At 42.0% G+C, this 18,866-nt stretch overlaps 1 protein-coding gene across 1 annotated transcript in view; it reads right to left on the bottom strand.

The window, feature by feature from the left end:
- LOC137623431 (ATP-dependent RNA helicase TDRD9-like) overlaps positions 1-18,866 on the bottom strand; it is a 252,515-nt gene that overhangs the window by 174,918 nt on the left and 58,731 nt on the right. The window contains exon 6 of the mRNA XM_068354265.1: positions 13,988-14,205. Coding sequence (XP_068210366.1) covers positions 13,988-14,205 — 218 coding nt within the window. The remainder of the gene's footprint in view (positions 1-13,987; positions 14,206-18,866) is intronic.

The raw sequence follows: 18,866 nt of genomic DNA, 5'->3' as shown, positions 1-18,866 counted from the left end.
TCTTGCCTCTCTCACATCTATCCTCCTATCACCCACAGTTTTCTTCACTTCATCCATCCACCCAAACCTTGGCCTTCCTCTTGCACTTCTCCCATCAACTCTTGCATTCATCACCTTCTTTAGCAGACAACCATTTCCCATTCTCTCCACATGGCCAAACCACCTCAACACATTCATATCCACTCTATCTGCTAACTCATTTCTTACACAGGTTCTCACCCTCACTACTTCGTTCCTAACCCCATCTACTCGAGATACACCGGCCATACTCCTTAGGCACTTCATCTCAAACACATTCAATTTCTGTCTCCATCACTTTCATTCCGCACAATTCCGATCCATACATCACAGTTGGTACAATCACTTTCTCATACAGAACTCTCTTTACATTCATGCCCATCCCTCTATTTTTTACTACTCCCTTAACTGCCCCCAACACTTTGCATCCTTCATTCTCTCTCCGACGTACATCTGCTTCCACTCCACCATTTGCTACAACAACAGACCCCAAGTATTTAAACTGATCCACCTCCTCAAGTAACTCTCCATTCAACATGACATTCAACCTCGCACCACCTTCCCTTCCTGTACATCTCATAACCTTACTCTTACCCACATTAACTCTCAACTTCCTTCTCTCACAGACCCTTTCAAATTTTGTCACTAATCGGTCAAGCTTCTCTTCCTCATCTGCAACCAGTACAGTATCATCTGCAAAAACAACATGGTCATTCTCGTCTACTAGTTTCAATCCTCGTCCAAGCACTCGAGCATTCACCTCTCTCACCACTCCATCAACATACAAGTTAAACAGCCACGGCGACATCACACATCCCTGTTTCAGCCTCACTCTCACCGGAAACCAATCGCTCACTTCATTTCCTATCCTAATACATGCTTTACTACCTTTGTACAAACTTTTCACTGGTTGCAACAACCTTCCACCAACTCTACATAACCTCATCACATTCCACATTGCTTCCCTATCAACTCTATCATACGCTTTCTCCAGATCCATAAATGCAACATACACCTCCTTACCTTTTGCTAAATATTTCTCGCATATCTGCCTAACTGTGAAAATCTGATTTATACAACCCCTACCTCTTCTGAAACGACCCTGTACTTCTAAGATTGCATTCTCTTTTATCCTTAATCCTATTAATCAGTACTCTACCATACACTTTTCCAACTACACTCAACAAACTAATGCCCCTTGAATTACAACACTCATGCACATATCCCTTAACCTTATATAGTGGTACAATACACGCACAAACCCAATCTACTGGTACCTTTGACAACACAAAACACACATTAAACAATCTCACCAACCATTCAAATTCAGTCACACCCCCTTCCTTCAACATCTCAGCTCTCACACCATCCATACCAGATGCTTTTACTACTCTCGTTTCATCTAATGCTTTCCTCACTTCCTCTCTTGTAATCTCTCTCTCATTCTCATCTCCCATCACTGGCACCTCAACACCTGCAACAGCAATTATATCTGCCTCCCTATTATCCTCAACATTCGGTAAACTTACAAAATATTCTGCCCACCTTTTCCTTGCCTCCTCTTCTTTTAACCACCTTCCTTTTCCATCTTTCACTGTCTCTTCAATTCTTGAACCAGCCTTCCTTACTCTCTTCACTTCTTTCCAAAACTACTTCTTATTCTCTTCACATGAATGACCCAATCCCAGACCCCACCTCAGGTCAGCTGCCCTCTTTGCCTCACTTACCTTGCACTTTACTTCCACATTTTCTCTCTATATCTTTCATACTTCTCTACATTATCACTCTGCAGCCATTCTTCAAAAGCCCTCTTTTTGTCTTCCACTTTTACCTTCACTCCTTCATTCCACCATTCACTGTCCTTCCTCATGCTGCCTCCAACAAACTTCTTGCCACAGACATCACTTGCAATCCCAACAAAATTTTCTTTTACTTACTCCCACTCCTCCTCTAAATTACCATTTTCTCTTACTCTCACTTCGTCATATGCCATTTTCAACCTTTCTTGATATTAGCTCTTCAACCATCACTAGCTCCCTTTTACATCCACCTACTCTATTCCCCCACTCTTTTGCTACAACTAATTTTTCTTCCATCAAAAAATGATTAGACATACCGTTAGCCATACCACTAAACACGTGCACGTCTTTCAATCTTCCAAGCATTCTTTTAGTTATCAACACAATCCATTAATGCCCTTTTTACCACTCTTCCATTTGCCACTCTTACCCATGTATACTTGTTTTTATCTTTCTTTTTGAAAAAGCTAGAACTTATCACCATCTCTTGCTCAACACATATATCTACCAGTCTCTCACCACTCTCATTTTTACCTGGTACGCCATACTTCCCAATGACACCTTCTACCTCTCCAGTGCCCACTCTAGCATTTAAGTCACCCATCCCAACTACATAATTCCTTCTACCCAGTCCTTCTACACACCTAGTTAATTCATTCCAGAACTCATTCCTCTCTTCTTCACTTTTCTCACAACCTGGCCTATACGCACTGACAAAAGCCCAACATTCCCTACCCAACCTAACCCTTACCCACATTTACTTAGATGATATCTTCTTCCATTCCACTACTTTACCTGTCATCCATTCACTCAGCAATAGAGCCACAACTTCTCTTGCTCTTCCCCTTTCAATCCCAGACACTCTACCAAACATTTCACCAAACATCACTTCACCTTTCCCTTTTATCTTTGTCACACACAAAGCCAATATATCCATCCCTCTATTCCTAAACATACTTCCAAAATCACATCTTTTACTCTCTATCGTACTACATCTACGCAAATTCAAACACCCCAAAACTAGTGTGGGGAACAGTCACTCTCCCCCCAGCTCCACCTGTTTATATATAGCATGTATATGTATGTATGTATGTATGTATGTATATATATATATATATATATACACACACACACACATATATATATATATGTGTGTGTATATATATATATATATATATGTATATACATATATATATATATATATATATGTATATACATATATATATATATATATATTACCAAGGCACTTCCACAATTTTGGGGGGTAGCCGACATCAACAAATGAAACAAAAACAAAAAGGGGACCTCTACTCTCTACGTTCCTCCAGCCTAACAAGGGACTCAACCGAGTTCAGATGGTACTGCTAGGGTGCCACAGCCCACCCTCCCACATTATCCACCACAGATGAAGCTTCATAATGCTGAATCCCCTACTGCTGCTACCTCCGCGGTCATCTAAGGCATCGGAGGCAGCATATATATATATATATATATAATATATATAAATATATATATATATAAGCAATAAATATAAGGTATATTTTTTTTCAATATATATATTTAATTTTTCATATCTTCAATCTTTATAAATCTAAGCTTTTATAAATCCCCCAAACACACACAAACCTAATATACACTTTTAATCCCTTTTTAAAGTACAACTACTTTACCTGTGGCGACATCACATATTCTAGAATAATTTGTATTTTTCCTAGCTATAGAACCCCTACTCATTTAATATGGGGTGCACTCTATCGCGCAAGCTGGTACAGCTGATGAAGAATCATTGAAGATTTGGTGACAAATATGGCCTGCAGTACTCTTCTCTATCAGATCAAATTAGGCCTTGAATCAAATTAATTTAACTGTTGCCATGCTAGCTTTCAGATGTCAGTTGTTGCCCTTTAAAGTTTAATTCCTTTTGTGTTGATTGTTTTTCTCTCATGTTTTAGAATGAACGCAAAGCAATTTTGTATTTTGAGAACTTGTCCTGGTGTGGAAGGTCACGCAGAAATCCTTCTATGAGTTGTGTGGGAAAAGGGTCCTTATCCTGTGTCAATTTTCCCGGGGACATTTAAGCTCATTAGATTCCCCTTGTGCAGTTTGTAGGAAGTGGTTGTCCTCCCAAAAGGGAGAAGTCAAGATCTCCAATTCTAACTCTAAAAATTTCCAGAACCAAGCCTTCATCATTGGATATGCCACAAGGCAGCCAAGGAAGGACAGTGATCATGCTATATTCCAGGTTCATCCTTAAAATATGAATTCTTCTGCTCTCCATTGTGAGGTACAAGATGCTACGTTGGAGGTTGACTCTCTCTCTACTTCTTTATTTCCAGACTTCAAGAGTGCTCCGACTGAATTTTGCTGCATACCGGTTGAAATGCATCATGCGCCATCAATTTTGCCACCATTGAACGCTCCGGAATCTTACAACCAGCTCCTTGCTTTTGACCTGGGATCTCAAAGGGATTTCTGAGGTTATACAGGTATACTTCTGGGTTTGCCTTAGAGGTTTATTGAGGCTTCTCTAGACCATTATACTGAGCATGTAAGAGCACACCGAACATTCACCAGTGAAGAGAGCAAACTTGATTAAAGATGAGGCCAAGTACTTATACAAAATTCAATATTTCTTTCCTGAATACGAACCTCTTCAGTATTTAAAAAAGAAATTCTTCCTGCAGTAGGAAATTACTCCTTTATCTTCAATGTGATCAACATTTTATAATTAGATTTGCAATTTTCTTATGGTTCACTGGCTTCATTATTTAGCAAAATTAGTTTTAATTCACTTCATTTTCTATTGATATTCATGCCTTGATCCATTTCCAATATACCGTATTTTCCATGTCATAAAACGCCACAAGTGGTAAGACACACTCTATATTTAGATAAAAAAATAGTTTGAGGTTTTCACAACCTTTCATAGCAGCAATTCCTAGTTGGCAATTCTAGAGTGTGATTTTTATTTTTCATACAGTATAGGAAATTTTCATATTTTGGGTGAATTATGAAATGTGATAGGTAAATATTAATTAGGTGTACGTTTGTTAAACCAATTTAATTATATAAATTCACAATAAAAACCACAAAACCAGTCGTAGTTGCTACCATCATAACAATGTTTAAATTTTTTATATGAAAGCAGTGTTGCCAAATACTCCTGATCAAATTTTGGAAGAAAAGTAAAATTCAAGTAATTCCTAAATTCCTCAGGCATAAATTTTCATAAAATGACAAATTCGGAGATTATTTGTATTTTTCCTAACCATACAAACCTTAGCTATTTACATACGGTATTGCTATCGGCGTAGTTGAAATGGCGAGCCATTAGATTTTAAACGAGGGTTAACTACCCCTGCGCTAGTTAGCAGGGGTAGGGGAACCCCTCCCCCCTCACACACTGGTGAACTGATTCACTTCGCTTAGAGGTAGGACTTGACTTGGGGGACAGGGCTGGCGGGCAAATATGTGTAAATAGCTAAGGTTTGTATGGTTAGGAAAAATACAAATTATCTCCGAATTTGTCATTTGTTCCGTAACCGAAATACAAACCACGCTATTTACATAGGGTGACTTACCCCTTAGGAAGGGTGGAAAGTCCCCAGCCATACTGGCTTTGGCTTTACCCGGGGACTCAGAATCCGAGTGAGCAGCACTTCGAGAAAAAGAGTCCCTGCACCTCGCAAGTTCCTTGCTCCGCAAGGAGTGTGCGGACTACATAAGCTTGTGTGTGGAGGGAAGAAGCGTGACTTGTCCTAGGCAGTCGACCTGAAGACCTTTAGATGGAATTCTGGACTAGGACTTTCCCAATACCACCTCGTCAGGGTATGGGGGACGCGACAGTATCATTTTAATACTAGGAACACAAGGAAGCATGGTTTACCTGTAGAGGATTGAGGTCAGCTATGCAGAGAACCTAGGATGCTGCTTTCCCCAAGAGAGGGGAGGATGAAGAAAGAAGTAAGGGTCAGACATACCTCTTTCAATCATGCAGTCTGACACCGGGTAACAATGCCCCCAACCTTCTGCTACCTGTCCATTAAGGAGCCTGAGGTTAGACCAGCTGTTGTGTAGCCACCACAGGCCGATAGAAAAACGTATCGAGGCTACTGTGGGTCACGTCCTGCAGGTAGTGAGCTGTGAAGGTCGTCTGACACTTACAGACTCCAGTTTGTAGCACCTGCGTCACAGAGTAGTCTTCTTAGAGACGTTGTGATGCCTCTGACATCGAGTGCTCTAAGGCTACATGACGGAGGAGGGTCTGGATTCAAGGCGAGATGGATGGTCCTAGAATCCAGGCTGCAAAGGTATTCCTGGTGACCCTCCTCTTCGTCCTTCCTGTGCTCCCCAACAGGGCTGCACGTGAGGACGAACTGCAGCTGTTCTTCAAGATAACACCTCCGATTCCTTGCTGGGCATAGTAGGAGAAGGCCTGGATCATCTGTTACAGAAAGGAGACTCTAAATCCTGAAGGCGTCGATCCGAAGGTTTGGGACTCCAAGATTTTGAGTCTAGAAACCGACTCAGGGACGAACCCAAACGCTACCTCTCACTATCCTCTTGAGTGGGCGAAGACGTACGAGAGACCATGCAGTACACTGATACGCTTGGCCGAAGCCAGAGCGAGCCAGAGCACCGTCTTCTAAGTCAGGTGCCTGTCAGATGACTAGCGTACTGGTTCACAGGGAGAAGCCTTAAGATCTCTAAGAACCCGAGCCATGTACCATGGAGGTGGTCTCACTTCCGACTGGGTGCAGGTAAGTTCGTAGCTTCGTATGAGCGAAGAAAGATCCAGCGAGGAGGAACTGTCTAACCTTAGAGCCTGAAGACCAGGATTGAGGCTGAGCGATAGGCTTTACCGCCGAGAGCAAAAGGCGCAATTCCTCCCGCAGATGGACAATAACTCCGCTAACGCTGGAATAGTGGCATCGAGGGGAGAGATACCTCTCCCACGACACCAACCACAGAGGACTCTACACCTCGCCTGGTGGACCCCTGCGGATGACTTCGCAGGTGTCAAGACATCCACTCCGCGACCTGTCGCGGAACGCCTCTCTCAGTGAGGAGATGCTGGATGGACTCCAGGCATGGAGCCGAAGCGGAGCTACGGCCTGTGGTAGATGTAGTGGTGTGGTTTCTATAGCTCTTGTCGTGGGGAAAACTCTCTCGGGAGTTCCATCAAGGGATGCAGAAGGTTCGAAAACCACTCTGCCTGATGCCGTAGCGGAGCTATCAGTCACCGACAGGATGACCGAAAGTCTGGTCTTGTTGAGCCCCCTTTCCCCGCAGACCCAACGGTGGCAAGGCGTAGACGTTGATGTTGTCCCACCGATGTGGGAAGACATCTCGGCAGGGTGCCTTGGGGTCCGGGGCTGGGGAGAAGTACAGCGACAGCTTGAAATTAAAGGTCGTCGCGAACAGGACCACAAGGTCCGAGCTTGCTGGCTACTGGGGGTTCCAAAGACCACTCGGTACTCTCTACCTGCGATGCCCTGTTCCAACTGTCGGAGAGCACATTCCTTGTCCGAAATGAAGCGAGCCGATAGAAGTATTGAGCGGACTTCGGCTCATCTCAGTATCTCTACTGTAGGATGGGAGACTTATGAAAAAGTACCTCCCCGCTTGATGAAAAGCAACTACCGTGGTGTTGTCGCTCACAGAGTGACTCGCCGGGGCCTGTTGGGACTGTTGATGGCCAGAATATGGCCTTCATCCCTAGCCAATTGATGTGGAGGTACCCTTCTAGCTCTGGCCATAGGCTTGAGATCCTTTGGTTCAGAACGTGCCCCACCCCCCTTTTTTGACGCGTCCAAGGACAGCATCAAATGCGGAGGAGGGACGAGAAGATCCACTCTTTAGCAAAAGCTTCGTAGGCCAACCACCACTGCAGTATCCCTCATTCGGCAGGTCCCATAGGACCAGAATGTCTGGGGAATCGTGGTCTTGATTCCACCGGGACTTGAGTCGCCAAAGCAGGAGACTCATTCCGAGGCAAGTGTTAGGGACTAGAGGGGTCAAGGAGGAAGGTGACCTAGGAGGCGTAACCAGAAAAGGGCTGGAGACTCTCCTCGCCTGAGGAAAGGTTCTCCTACTCTCCTCCGCCTTGCTATCCTGTTATCTGAAGGGAAGGCTTAACGGAGATTGGAGACTAAAATTAAGCCTAGATATACCAGTTGTTGCGATGGAAACAGAGAAAACTTCTCAAGATTATCATGATCCTTAGATCTTGGCAAAGTCCCAGAGGCTTGTTTCGGCGTCGAAGAAGGGTAGATACCGAAACCGCCCAGGTAACCAGTCATCCAGAAAGCGAAGGAGGCGGATGCTGCTCCTGTGTGGACATGAGGGTTCGGAATGAACTTCCTGGTGAATGCCTGCGGAGCTGAGGAAAGATCGAAGCACCACACCTTGAACTGGTATATCTGTTGCCTAGGCTGAATTCCAAGTGCTTCCTGTAAAGATGAATGGACTGGGATCTGGAAGTACCTGTCTCTCGGATCCAGTATCATACTGACCGAAGTTTGTACGACAAACTTGTTCAGGGCTAAGAGGACGATGGCGGGTCGCCAGCCTTCAGGTGCTTCTTCAAGAAAGTCGTTTGAAGAACCTTGGGAGGAGCCGCCGAGAACCTTGGAGAGCATCCTTCTAGAGCATGGTCTCGCCCTCTGCCCGAGGGGCTAGCCCCTTTGCCGATCCCATGGCATAGGGGCTCAGCGACACCGGATTCGCTGACAGGGGAGGAAGAGATGCTACGAAAGGAGACACGAAACCCCTGGCTGATCATGGAGATCGTTCAGGAATCAGCCCCAAGTTGCTGCCACTTGAAGGCGCAAATCCAGGCATCCCCCCCACTGGGGGATGCAGGTAGGGGTTGCCAATCCTAGCATTTGCGGCCTAGGCCACCCCCCTCTAAGATTATTGCCCTCCCAGAAGGGCTCCTCGCCCTTCGTCCCCGACGGGAGGGGGGAGGCTGCATAGACACCTTGTCTAGCTGCCCGTGCCGGTTCTGATGTCCTAGGCTGAACGAGGCTGTAGAAGTTGAGGCGCTGGAGGCTTGTAGGGACTGGAAATAAGCGCCTTGGAGGAGCGAATCGTGATACGATTCTCCCCACCTCTCAGTTGCTCGTTCTTTGTCCTTGGACTGAAACAAGCCCCTTCCAAGGATGGAAGAGAGAGAGTCTGGGTTGCCGAAATCCACAGTAGGGACCAACGAGAGAAAGCCTCTCGGTCACTGCATCTCAATGCCTCAACATCGAATTTGTCCCCAAGTTCGACACTTGGTGTCGGGAAACGAAAGGTGCATGTGTCCGAAAGGAGGAAAGTTCCATAACCTTCCCGGAGTTACCTTGTATAAAACCTCGGGTCGCGACCGGATGGCCAGAGACTCCAGCTCGACGATCAGCCACGAGGTGGCCTGCCTGGCACCCTTCGCGGCTTCCTCCTGGTTCAAGATTCCCGAAGATGAAAATGTCACCTGCCCGGCGGAGAGTTTCTCGAGGGAAAAACCCCGGAAGGTCCGTTGCACGGAATGGTGGAGAGGAAGAGCTAAATCAGGCTACCCCATGATCTCGAAGTATTCCCGCTGTTGACGACTGACAGAGGCAGTGTCAGCAGCCACCGTTGGAGGGATGGGAATAGGGCGATCCTGAGGAGAGGGATGATGGGGCCTGCCTGAAGAGGGAGAAGAATGTTACCCAGACTCTTCTGTAGATTCTTCATGGTTTATACATGTCATGCTCTGCGCTTACGAGGTGAAGATCGTGACTATGATGATCTGAAAGTACGCGCTCCAGAAACACTAGCCAGGTTGCCCGTGTTGTGAAAACCCGACGGGAATTGCGGTCGAAATCGCCCTTGGCGCTCGCGCGATGGTACAATCGTTGGTTCGCGTGCGGGCGAACATGTGTGTGCATGCGCGTGAGGACGCGTGGGCGCTGTCGGAAGACCGAAAAACGCGTAAGTGAGCGATGACGCGTTGGCGCGATTGGCGAGCGATGGTTCATTGCGGGAGATGGCGCGTCGGCGAGCGATAGTGCGTTGGCGACCGATGGCGCGTTGGCGACCGATGGCGCGTTGGCGACCGATGGCGCGTAGCGACCGATCGCGTACAGAAGACCCAACGCGTGGCCGCGTACGGCGATCTGAAGCGTGGGCGCATTGGCGCATTGAAAACGCTAGCGGGCAGGCGAGGAATCGCACGCGATCACTAGGAGATCGCCGGCGCGTAGGAGATCGATGAAGCGCGGTTGCGCGGCCAAGATATCAGCGAGGGGAAGAACCAGATGGTGAGGTTGCGCATAATAGCGAACGCTCGTGGGCGAGAACAGAAGACTTCTCGTGGGCGCGCAGGTGCTCAGAGATTCGGACAAATCTAGAGCACAGAAGATCGTCGGCGAGGTGAAGGAATCAAGACTTTCGCCTCCACCCACATCTGGAAGCTCGTGGAGAACGCTGGTGCGCCTTGCGCACATCAGGAAAAGGGCGAGCAGATGTGCGCGGGCGAGCAGGCGAACGAGGGTGTGAAAGAAGGAACAATCTCCTTGCCTGTGCCTAGATCCAAAGATCGTGGGCGCAAGGGCGAACGTTGGCGCGCATTGCGCACATTAGAAAAGGGAGCGCAGATGTGTGCTGGCGCGCAGGTGATCGTGGGCGTACAGGAGACCGTTGGCGCCCAGGGCAAGTACAGGAAAGGGCGTCCAAAAGTGCGCTGGCGAGCTGAAGAGGGCTGGCGCACAGAAGGACTTCGAGGCGCAGGTGAGCGCCGGCGCGCAGGTGAGTGTTGGCGATCAGGAGATCTACGGTGAGACTCGGCTACAGGAGATCACAGGAGAGAAATCTGGAACACAGCAGGAGAGCGCAAGAGCGCCACTGTGCGTGAGCACGTAGGAAAACGTGGGCGCGCAGGTAAAACCTGGCACTTAAGGGACTTACCCACAATGTGGAGTAAGCCCTTAGCCCCGAAGGGACCGGTGCTCGTAGGAAACGAGGTACGTAGGCGCCCACAGCGCATCTGCGTCCAGGAGAAGGTCTGGCAGGAGGATCCTCTGCAGGGAGGGTGAAGATGAAGACGACCACAGGCAGGAGCACCATAATCCGACCTCCGAAGAGGAGTCTCTGTAGTGAACTCCCCCAAGGGGGAGAAGCACTCGCAGGAGAGACCGTGGCATCAGCTGCCCCCGAACGGGACTGAGCCCTCAGCAACTACAGCAACAACGGCAGAAGGAGACCTCCGAAGAGGAGTCTGTGGTGAACTTCCCTCCCGGGGAAGAAACACTCACAGGAGAGACCGTAGGGCTCAGCTGTCCCCCGAAGGGGACTAAGCCTTCAGCAACAACAGCAGAAGGAGTCCTCCGAAGAGGAGTCTCTATGAGTGTCCTCTCTCGCGAACGAGAGGAAAACTTCGTAGAAGAGACTGAAGATGGAGCCCAAGGGCCGAAGGGTCAGCCAGTGACCTAGGAGCCAACCTCCGAAGAGGCGCTCCTGCAGCTGCTCAGCCCCTTGAGCGTAGCTGCAGGTGAGACCGCTCAGCACCAAGAGCATAGTCGCACAAAAACTATGGTCCGAGAAGTAACCGCTCAGCCCCTTGAGCAAGGTTACAACCAGGAACATATTATAATTATTAAAGGTAAGAGAAGTTTCCCCCGAAAGGGAAAGAAACCCAAACCTGGGCAGGTAACCTCCCTCGGAAGGGAAGTTACCCACCCAAGGAGGCGAACCTCCTGAGAGTTTTAACATGAACTGAAAAGCTGTCGGGTGCCTCGGGAGAACTACCAGGAGAAGGAGACACGCCCCTGACGAAGTCCTATAGAGGAGGCAGCAACAGCCGACTCCCCGAGTCCCAACAAGACAGCTCTGCTTCGTTGTCACATTAGGCAAACGGAAAACAGATCGTTAACTGTGAACATAAAAAGTAATTAGTTAACATTCATTCCCCCGGGAAGACTCCGAAGAGGAAACGCGAGGGGAAAAAAAAAAAAACACAAGAATTACATAACAGGCAAGAGCCCTCAACCCCACCTACACTCACGGGAAGGGGGAAGGGCGAGAACTGTAACAAAAACAGAATTATAACAGTTATAATTATGCAATTCATTAAAGAATGTTCACTAAAAGTAAGAACGAAACACCCCGAAGGGAAACGTTCTAAAAGCTGAAAAGTTAACAAATACAATTAGCTTTAATAATAAAAAAATAATTGAGATAACAAGTACTGTGTAGCAACTCCACCCGAAAGGAGGAGCTATCGTACGTAGTAAAAAGGTGAACGACCTCCAGAGAGAGAGAGAGAGAGACCGTAGTCAACACTCTCGCAATCCTACGCTGAACCCCACCTTCCCCGTAGGAAAAGAGGAGAACAGAATAATAAGTCCAGCGATGACGACTCCCCACGGCGCCCGTGGAAGGAAGCGACCGAAGGACCAAGGAAGAGATCGCGGCCCATGAAAATTCATCGTAGTGGCCTGACTGCCGGCGGCCACACGGTGATATCGTACACACACACACACAGCACGAACACTGAAAAGGAAACTTACTGATTTCTATACTCAAATATATACATAAACATAAAAATATGTTTACATATATACATGAGTAAAGAAAGTAAGTAATTAAGTAAAGACAAAACAATAAATGGCTGCCATGCGAGGACGGGAACAGAGACATCCGTTCATCGTCCGAGCCATAAGCGAAGAAAATCAGTTCACCAGTGTGTGTGGGGGGAGCCTCCCCTACCCCTGCTAACTAGCGCAGGGGTAGTTAACCCTCGTTTAAAATCTAATGGCTCGCCATTTCAGCTACGCCGAAAGCAATACCCTATGTAAATAGCGTGGTTTGTATTTCGGTTACGGAACAAATATTAATTATTGATGAAATAAAGAATTTACAAGAAATTTCATAAGGTGGAATATTTTTTGTTGTTGTTTGTTTGACTCAGGTCTAGTTACTTCACAGTTAACTTGGTGACACTACACTCAACCTGCAGTGAGATGTCTTTTCAAGCTTCTATTCAGCAATAAATATCTGTATTATTTTGGAATCTATGCAACAAAGTCATTACCAAAATATTGCTTTACTACAAAATATAAAAAGAAACATAAGAAAATAGATAAGTACAGCATAAACAACTAATGCAACCTATCTTCACCTGCTTGGATAACATTAGTTTGTAAGTTTGCGTGAAGATGGCGTTGACAACTTGACGAGTAATCAGCTGTACACCAAAACAAAATCAAGTATCTTGTTACCTTCGCAAATTAAAGAAAGTGCATTTATTTATTACATATGCATCATAAATTATAGGCTTATATTTTATGTCTGGTAAGTGTGTTTGTATATAATTACTGGGGTGTTTGATAGTTGTCAAACTCCCCTATACAACTTTATCTTATCAATATGACGCAGGGTGATTTTGGGGGGTATTTTTCAGGAAAAGAGTGCGTTTTATGACACAGGAAATATGGTAGTTAATATTTAACACTGATGTGATTTTATAAATATGCATCAATTTTCTATTTCCTCTTGATGGAAGGGGAATTACTAGCAAACAGATACTCAATGGGGAAAGGTAAATAAAGTTTTCTTGACCAAATATTCAACATCAACATTTGTGAAAGCAGGAAATGTTCCTTTGTGACCTAAGATATGACTATGGACATCTACTAATATTCACTGTATCATCATACATCATCTCATCACTCATGCCTTGTGCTTTTAGTCTGGATATCAAAAGGAGAGCTACAAATCCAGTTTGGGTTGTATAGTAGTTTACATGATGCCTTTATCCTAACTTTCATTAGTTTTCCTATTGAGTTTGTAACATCTGTAAAACTTATCCCCTTTCCTTAAATGTTTAGCCATGTATAAGTAAATTTCTATAGGGCTATTTTTCAAATTGGGTCTTATTATTGGTCCGCAGAGGGTAAATGCATATCCAATTGCTGATTTCACATATATGGAGGCAGACCATTGGTGATTCCAAACATAAGGGCAGACTATACTATGTCATTAAGGTCTTGAAATTCAGATCATCAATAAAGTTTTTCTTCAATAAAAACAAAAGATGATAAGAGATAATACTTGTACCTTGACCTATAAAATAACATCATCCAAAACCATACTACGTAATGACATACCGTACAAACAACATACAAACCTTAGTCTTCTTCACTTACTTGGAGCCCTCATAGCTGATTTTTAGGTTTTGTGAGCAGTCCCTGAAGATATTCCTAATCTGGTCATCATAGAGTATATTGGTTTCAGAGGGAAGACCACTTACAACCACTGTAGTAAAAGGATCATGGCCACTTAGTTCTCGGTCCATCTCTTTCTCATAATCATCAGTGACATTTCGTTTGTAATAGTATGGAAAAAATGCACTAGCCATACAAAGCTGAAAAAATAAATGTCATATGAAATAATGATGCAGTCACCAGCTCAAAACATATACAGGTAGTCACCGACTTACGATGGAGATCGGGACCGAGAGATTTCGTTATATGTTAAACTAAAAAAGTGAAGTTTCCATAGATTTATTATGATGCGTTATGATTCGGCAATCATCTCAATCATATTTTATCAATATTTTCTTACTGTCTATCATTATTCCATTTTCTTGTTTCACAGGATATCATTTGCTCTATTAATGCATCTGTGTATTCTATTTTTCAATTTTGGAAGCATTTTACCAATCGAGAAGTACTTAAAATTTTTTCTACCTTTGGTTATGATCAGCTGATCTGAAAGTGCCGCTACATACCGTATCAAAATATGGCGTATATACGTATGGCATATTTTATTCTTTTAAAATTTCTTAACTTATTAGGAATATCTTCATGAATATTACATCAGCACCAATATGTTACAGGAAATCAGTTTCCATACAGTTTGTCTAATCATTAGGTATAATGCAAAATAGTTGTACAGTAGCTCTTTCTATGTGTGTGTGCTTGCTCTCACAATCGCATATGGGTAGTTCATTTTCAAAGCTTCATACAGTATTCAATTTTTTTGTTGAATATTGAGCCTTCATATTTCATTAGACATTATTGTGTTTAATTGTGGTTTATTAAAGCACGTTTATATTTTATTTTTCAATTTCTTGATCATATCAATAATCAACAAATGCTTTTGATTTACTTTCAGTTGGCATCAGCTGATCTCGAGGTCACGCTGCCATATTACGATTATGTGCACATGTAGTACGAATAACACTGATTTATATAATTTTCATAGCATTCAAAATCTCTTCATAATGAATATTATGTCAGCGCCAATATGTTATAGGGTACCACATTCTCCATACATTTTGTTTATAGACCTTATTATTAGTTATAAAAGGGATATGCATCTCTCTCTCTCTCTCTCTCTCTCTCTCTCTCTCTCTCTCTCTCTCTCTCTCTCTCTCTCTCTCTCCATATTTTGATTCTTAATTCAGTTAAATCTTCACATTTCTTTGAAAAATATTTTAAAAAATCTTTATATCATCAATCGATGTTTTGATTATGGGAATAGCTACGCATCGGAAGGAAATCACTTGATTTGCCTCTTGCCTTCCGCCAGAAATATGACGTCATCAGACTATTTTTCTTAAATTTACGGTAAGTTGTACTAATCTCATAACTAATGATACAGACCACTAAAAAACTTGAAATCGTTACTGGGTGTTTCGATGATGGGAATATTGTACTGTAATAAGATTACTCAGTAACACAATGAAAGGAAATCATTCGGTTTGTCAGTGCGTTTCAGCCAGATACATGACGTCACAAGACACGTGACGTAAACTCTACAAAGAATGACTTGCAAAATATTTAAATTCATTTCCTTTTTTTCTTGCAAGAAATGAAGAGAAAATACTAACTTACAAAGCAAAAGTATTTCCTTTTTATAATGTAAAAGGAAATATATTATTTTCAAGAAAATATTTGTCCTATTAGTATACTTTCTTTAGATAAACATCATTCTTTAGATAAACATCAATCTATTATCAGAGATTAAAGATAAATAGCGTACAGTCAAATTTACGCTACGTAGTACTCATGACAACCGATACAGACCCACAAAATACTTTGTATCGTTACTTAATATTTCGAAAATGGGAATACTAATATTAATCATTAGCCTATTGGAAGGAAATCACTGTATTGCCAGGTCGCTTTCCGCCGGTGATGTGACGTCACCAGACATATATGAACTCGACAGATATTAAAACTTTTTTTAATGTATTTTTTACTGAAAATGGATACTGAATATTAACAATAAAAAAATAATAATAATTTAACAGGATAATTCAGTTTATTTTTATATAAGATAATAGATTATTTAAGGAAATATTCGTCCTATTTCCGATAGACTTGTGACGTCATCACCCTGAAAAAATCGTCGTAAAGTCGAATCGTCACAAGTCGCATAGGTCGTAAGTCGAGCATTATCTGTATTTAATTTTGTCAATTATAGAGCAACGAAAGATTACGAGCTTAAGGATGAGATGAATTGCTTCATCTATTAACAAGAAGCTTTTCAACAAATGTTGATAAATATACACTATGAAATTAAAACAATCTGCATCTATATTTTTGTAAACCTATTGAATTCATATATAATAAAGTTGCAAACTAAAAAGATTTTCCCCGAGTCTTTCGACACTCTTATTCCATAACCTAAAACTCTCAATGATTTTTTTTCTCCCCTACAACCTAAATTTTCTAAGTAAATGAAAAAATTACTCTTCAACAGAACGAGATTTCTTTGAAATGTTCATATACATCACACACACACACTATGGTTTTTCTGGTTTTGGAAATCTACATCATTTAATGTAGGGAAAAGGCACCATAAAGATATATATTAGCAACAGATTTTTCATGACAAAATTTATTTCTATGCTCACCTGATTTACACGTTGCTTCTCTCTTGATGCTCAGTTATATCTATGTTTAACCTTAAAGTTAAAAAAATTTGCATTTTCTCTCTTACCAATAGACTTAACAAGAAAGCACATCACATTTCTAATGCCTCAAGTCTTGTCCACATATTTCACAACATTTACAGAACAAAGAAATTTTTGGATGTAAAGCTCACCTTTTCTATAGAGAGAACTTGAAAGCATATGGAAAATCTTTAGTCTTAAATCCTTCTTAGCTCTGAAATAAGGCAAACAAGATGAGACAATCTTATGTTCAAAGCCTACAGTAAAATATACTGCTTATGGTGCAAATGTGTGTTTAGCAAATGCCAATGCCAAAAAGAAAAGTTTTAATTGTAAGATCTTTAAGGGCCCGGCCGGCTCATGCCATTTTTAAAGACAGGACTTTGACATTCATAGGGCTTAATAAGGTGACTTAGGGCATCTCCAAAATGCATAGGATTTTTGCCTCTGACCTTCGGTTTTGCGATGCCAAGGCAATTTAGCCTTAAAATTAGTGTTTTTCAAATTCTATCTCCTCCCTTGATAATTAATATTAAGACCTGGGATTACTACCCTATATAGACCTGATGTAGACCTCCAATAAAATATGTGTTTTTTTCTAAAACTCATTTTTTTTCCTTAGATATGAATTTTTTCATTGATAAAGAATAAACACTATAAATTAGGGGGAAAAAAGAAGGGAAAAGGGCTCTATTTTATTGTTTTATAATGTCTTTCTAAGTTATATACCAAATTTCAATGCTATATCTTTAAAACTAAGGTAGAAGATAGAATCGGAAAGCCAATAAGTATTTGTTTTGAGATACGGGGGTTCAAAGTTTTCCTTTGTATTTTTACAAAGACAATATCAATAAGTCATGATCATCATCAATTTTATGTTCTTCTTTCGATATTAATAAACCAAAATAAAGTTATTTATAATAATTTAATCCTTAATGAAGATCCCTTTGCTCAATATCTTGCTTCTTTAGGCTCCTGGTTGCTCCTTCATCCACAAAACAAACAAACAAACAAACACACACACATTCTCTCTCTCTCTCTCTCTCTCTGTGCTAATATCGCCGATACTACCCACTTCTGAACTCTTATTAGAGACAATTTTCTTTTTCATTAAGTTACCGAGATATTAAAACTGTCTTTTCCTCTTTGGCATGATGAAATTCTTGACTAAACCAAGAAAAACATGTAAAAACGAAAGTCAGATGTTAAACGTGTTCTCGTCCTGAGATTTGTGCTAACACTGAAACCCGAAGTGTAATATTTAGTCTTTTTATTCATGGAATCTATACAGAGGACATTGTTCATATTTATTTTTATATTAAAATGGAATAATTATCAAAATTTATGATAACAGAAGAAATACAGTGCTGCATTTTCTTGTGGGGATCAATATTTTCGGCTTATTGAGCTACTTTTACTAATTACCCTATAACTATGCAAGTAAGAGAATTTTGACAAAATATTTTGTATACACATTCTACATTGCCATACGAAGATCATTGAATTTTTTCAGGATTTTGTGTTTTTCGTCGTATACCTCCTTATATTAGCACACCAGCCGGGACCGCTAACTAAAAGATTTTCCAAAGGTTCAAAACATGAACCTTTTGAATACTGTAATATGTTTAAATTCCAGATATTACAGCACACAATTGGAAGTCTTACAATAATTATAAAAACATAAACATACCCACTATATCATCTGCACCAGATAAATGATTGAAATGGAATGTCTTTTACTATAAAAAAAACTAAATATACAACTTAAAAATACTATCCAAACTAACTAACTACCTATCTATCTATAAATATATATATATATATATATATATATATATATATATATATATATATATATATATATATATATATATATATATATATATATATATATATGTCTAAATTCCAGATATTACACCTCACAACTGGAAGTCTTTCAATAATAATAAAAAAAAAAACCTAAGCACACTCACTATATCATCTGCAACAGATAAACAGTCAAAATGGGATGTTTTTTCTACCATAAAAAAAATAAATATAAAACTTAACAATATTATCCAAACTAGTACTAGTCATACATTTCTCCACTGGAGCCTATCAAAATAAATATTTCATTGTCTTCT

Source organism: Palaemon carinicauda, chromosome 30, assembly GCF_036898095.1.
Source record: "Palaemon carinicauda isolate YSFRI2023 chromosome 30, ASM3689809v2, whole genome shotgun sequence".
Classification (NCBI taxonomy): domain Eukaryota; kingdom Metazoa; phylum Arthropoda; class Malacostraca; order Decapoda; family Palaemonidae; genus Palaemon; species Palaemon carinicauda.
The sequence above is the reverse complement of the archived record's forward strand: the minus strand, read 5'-3'. Positions and strand labels throughout refer to the sequence as shown.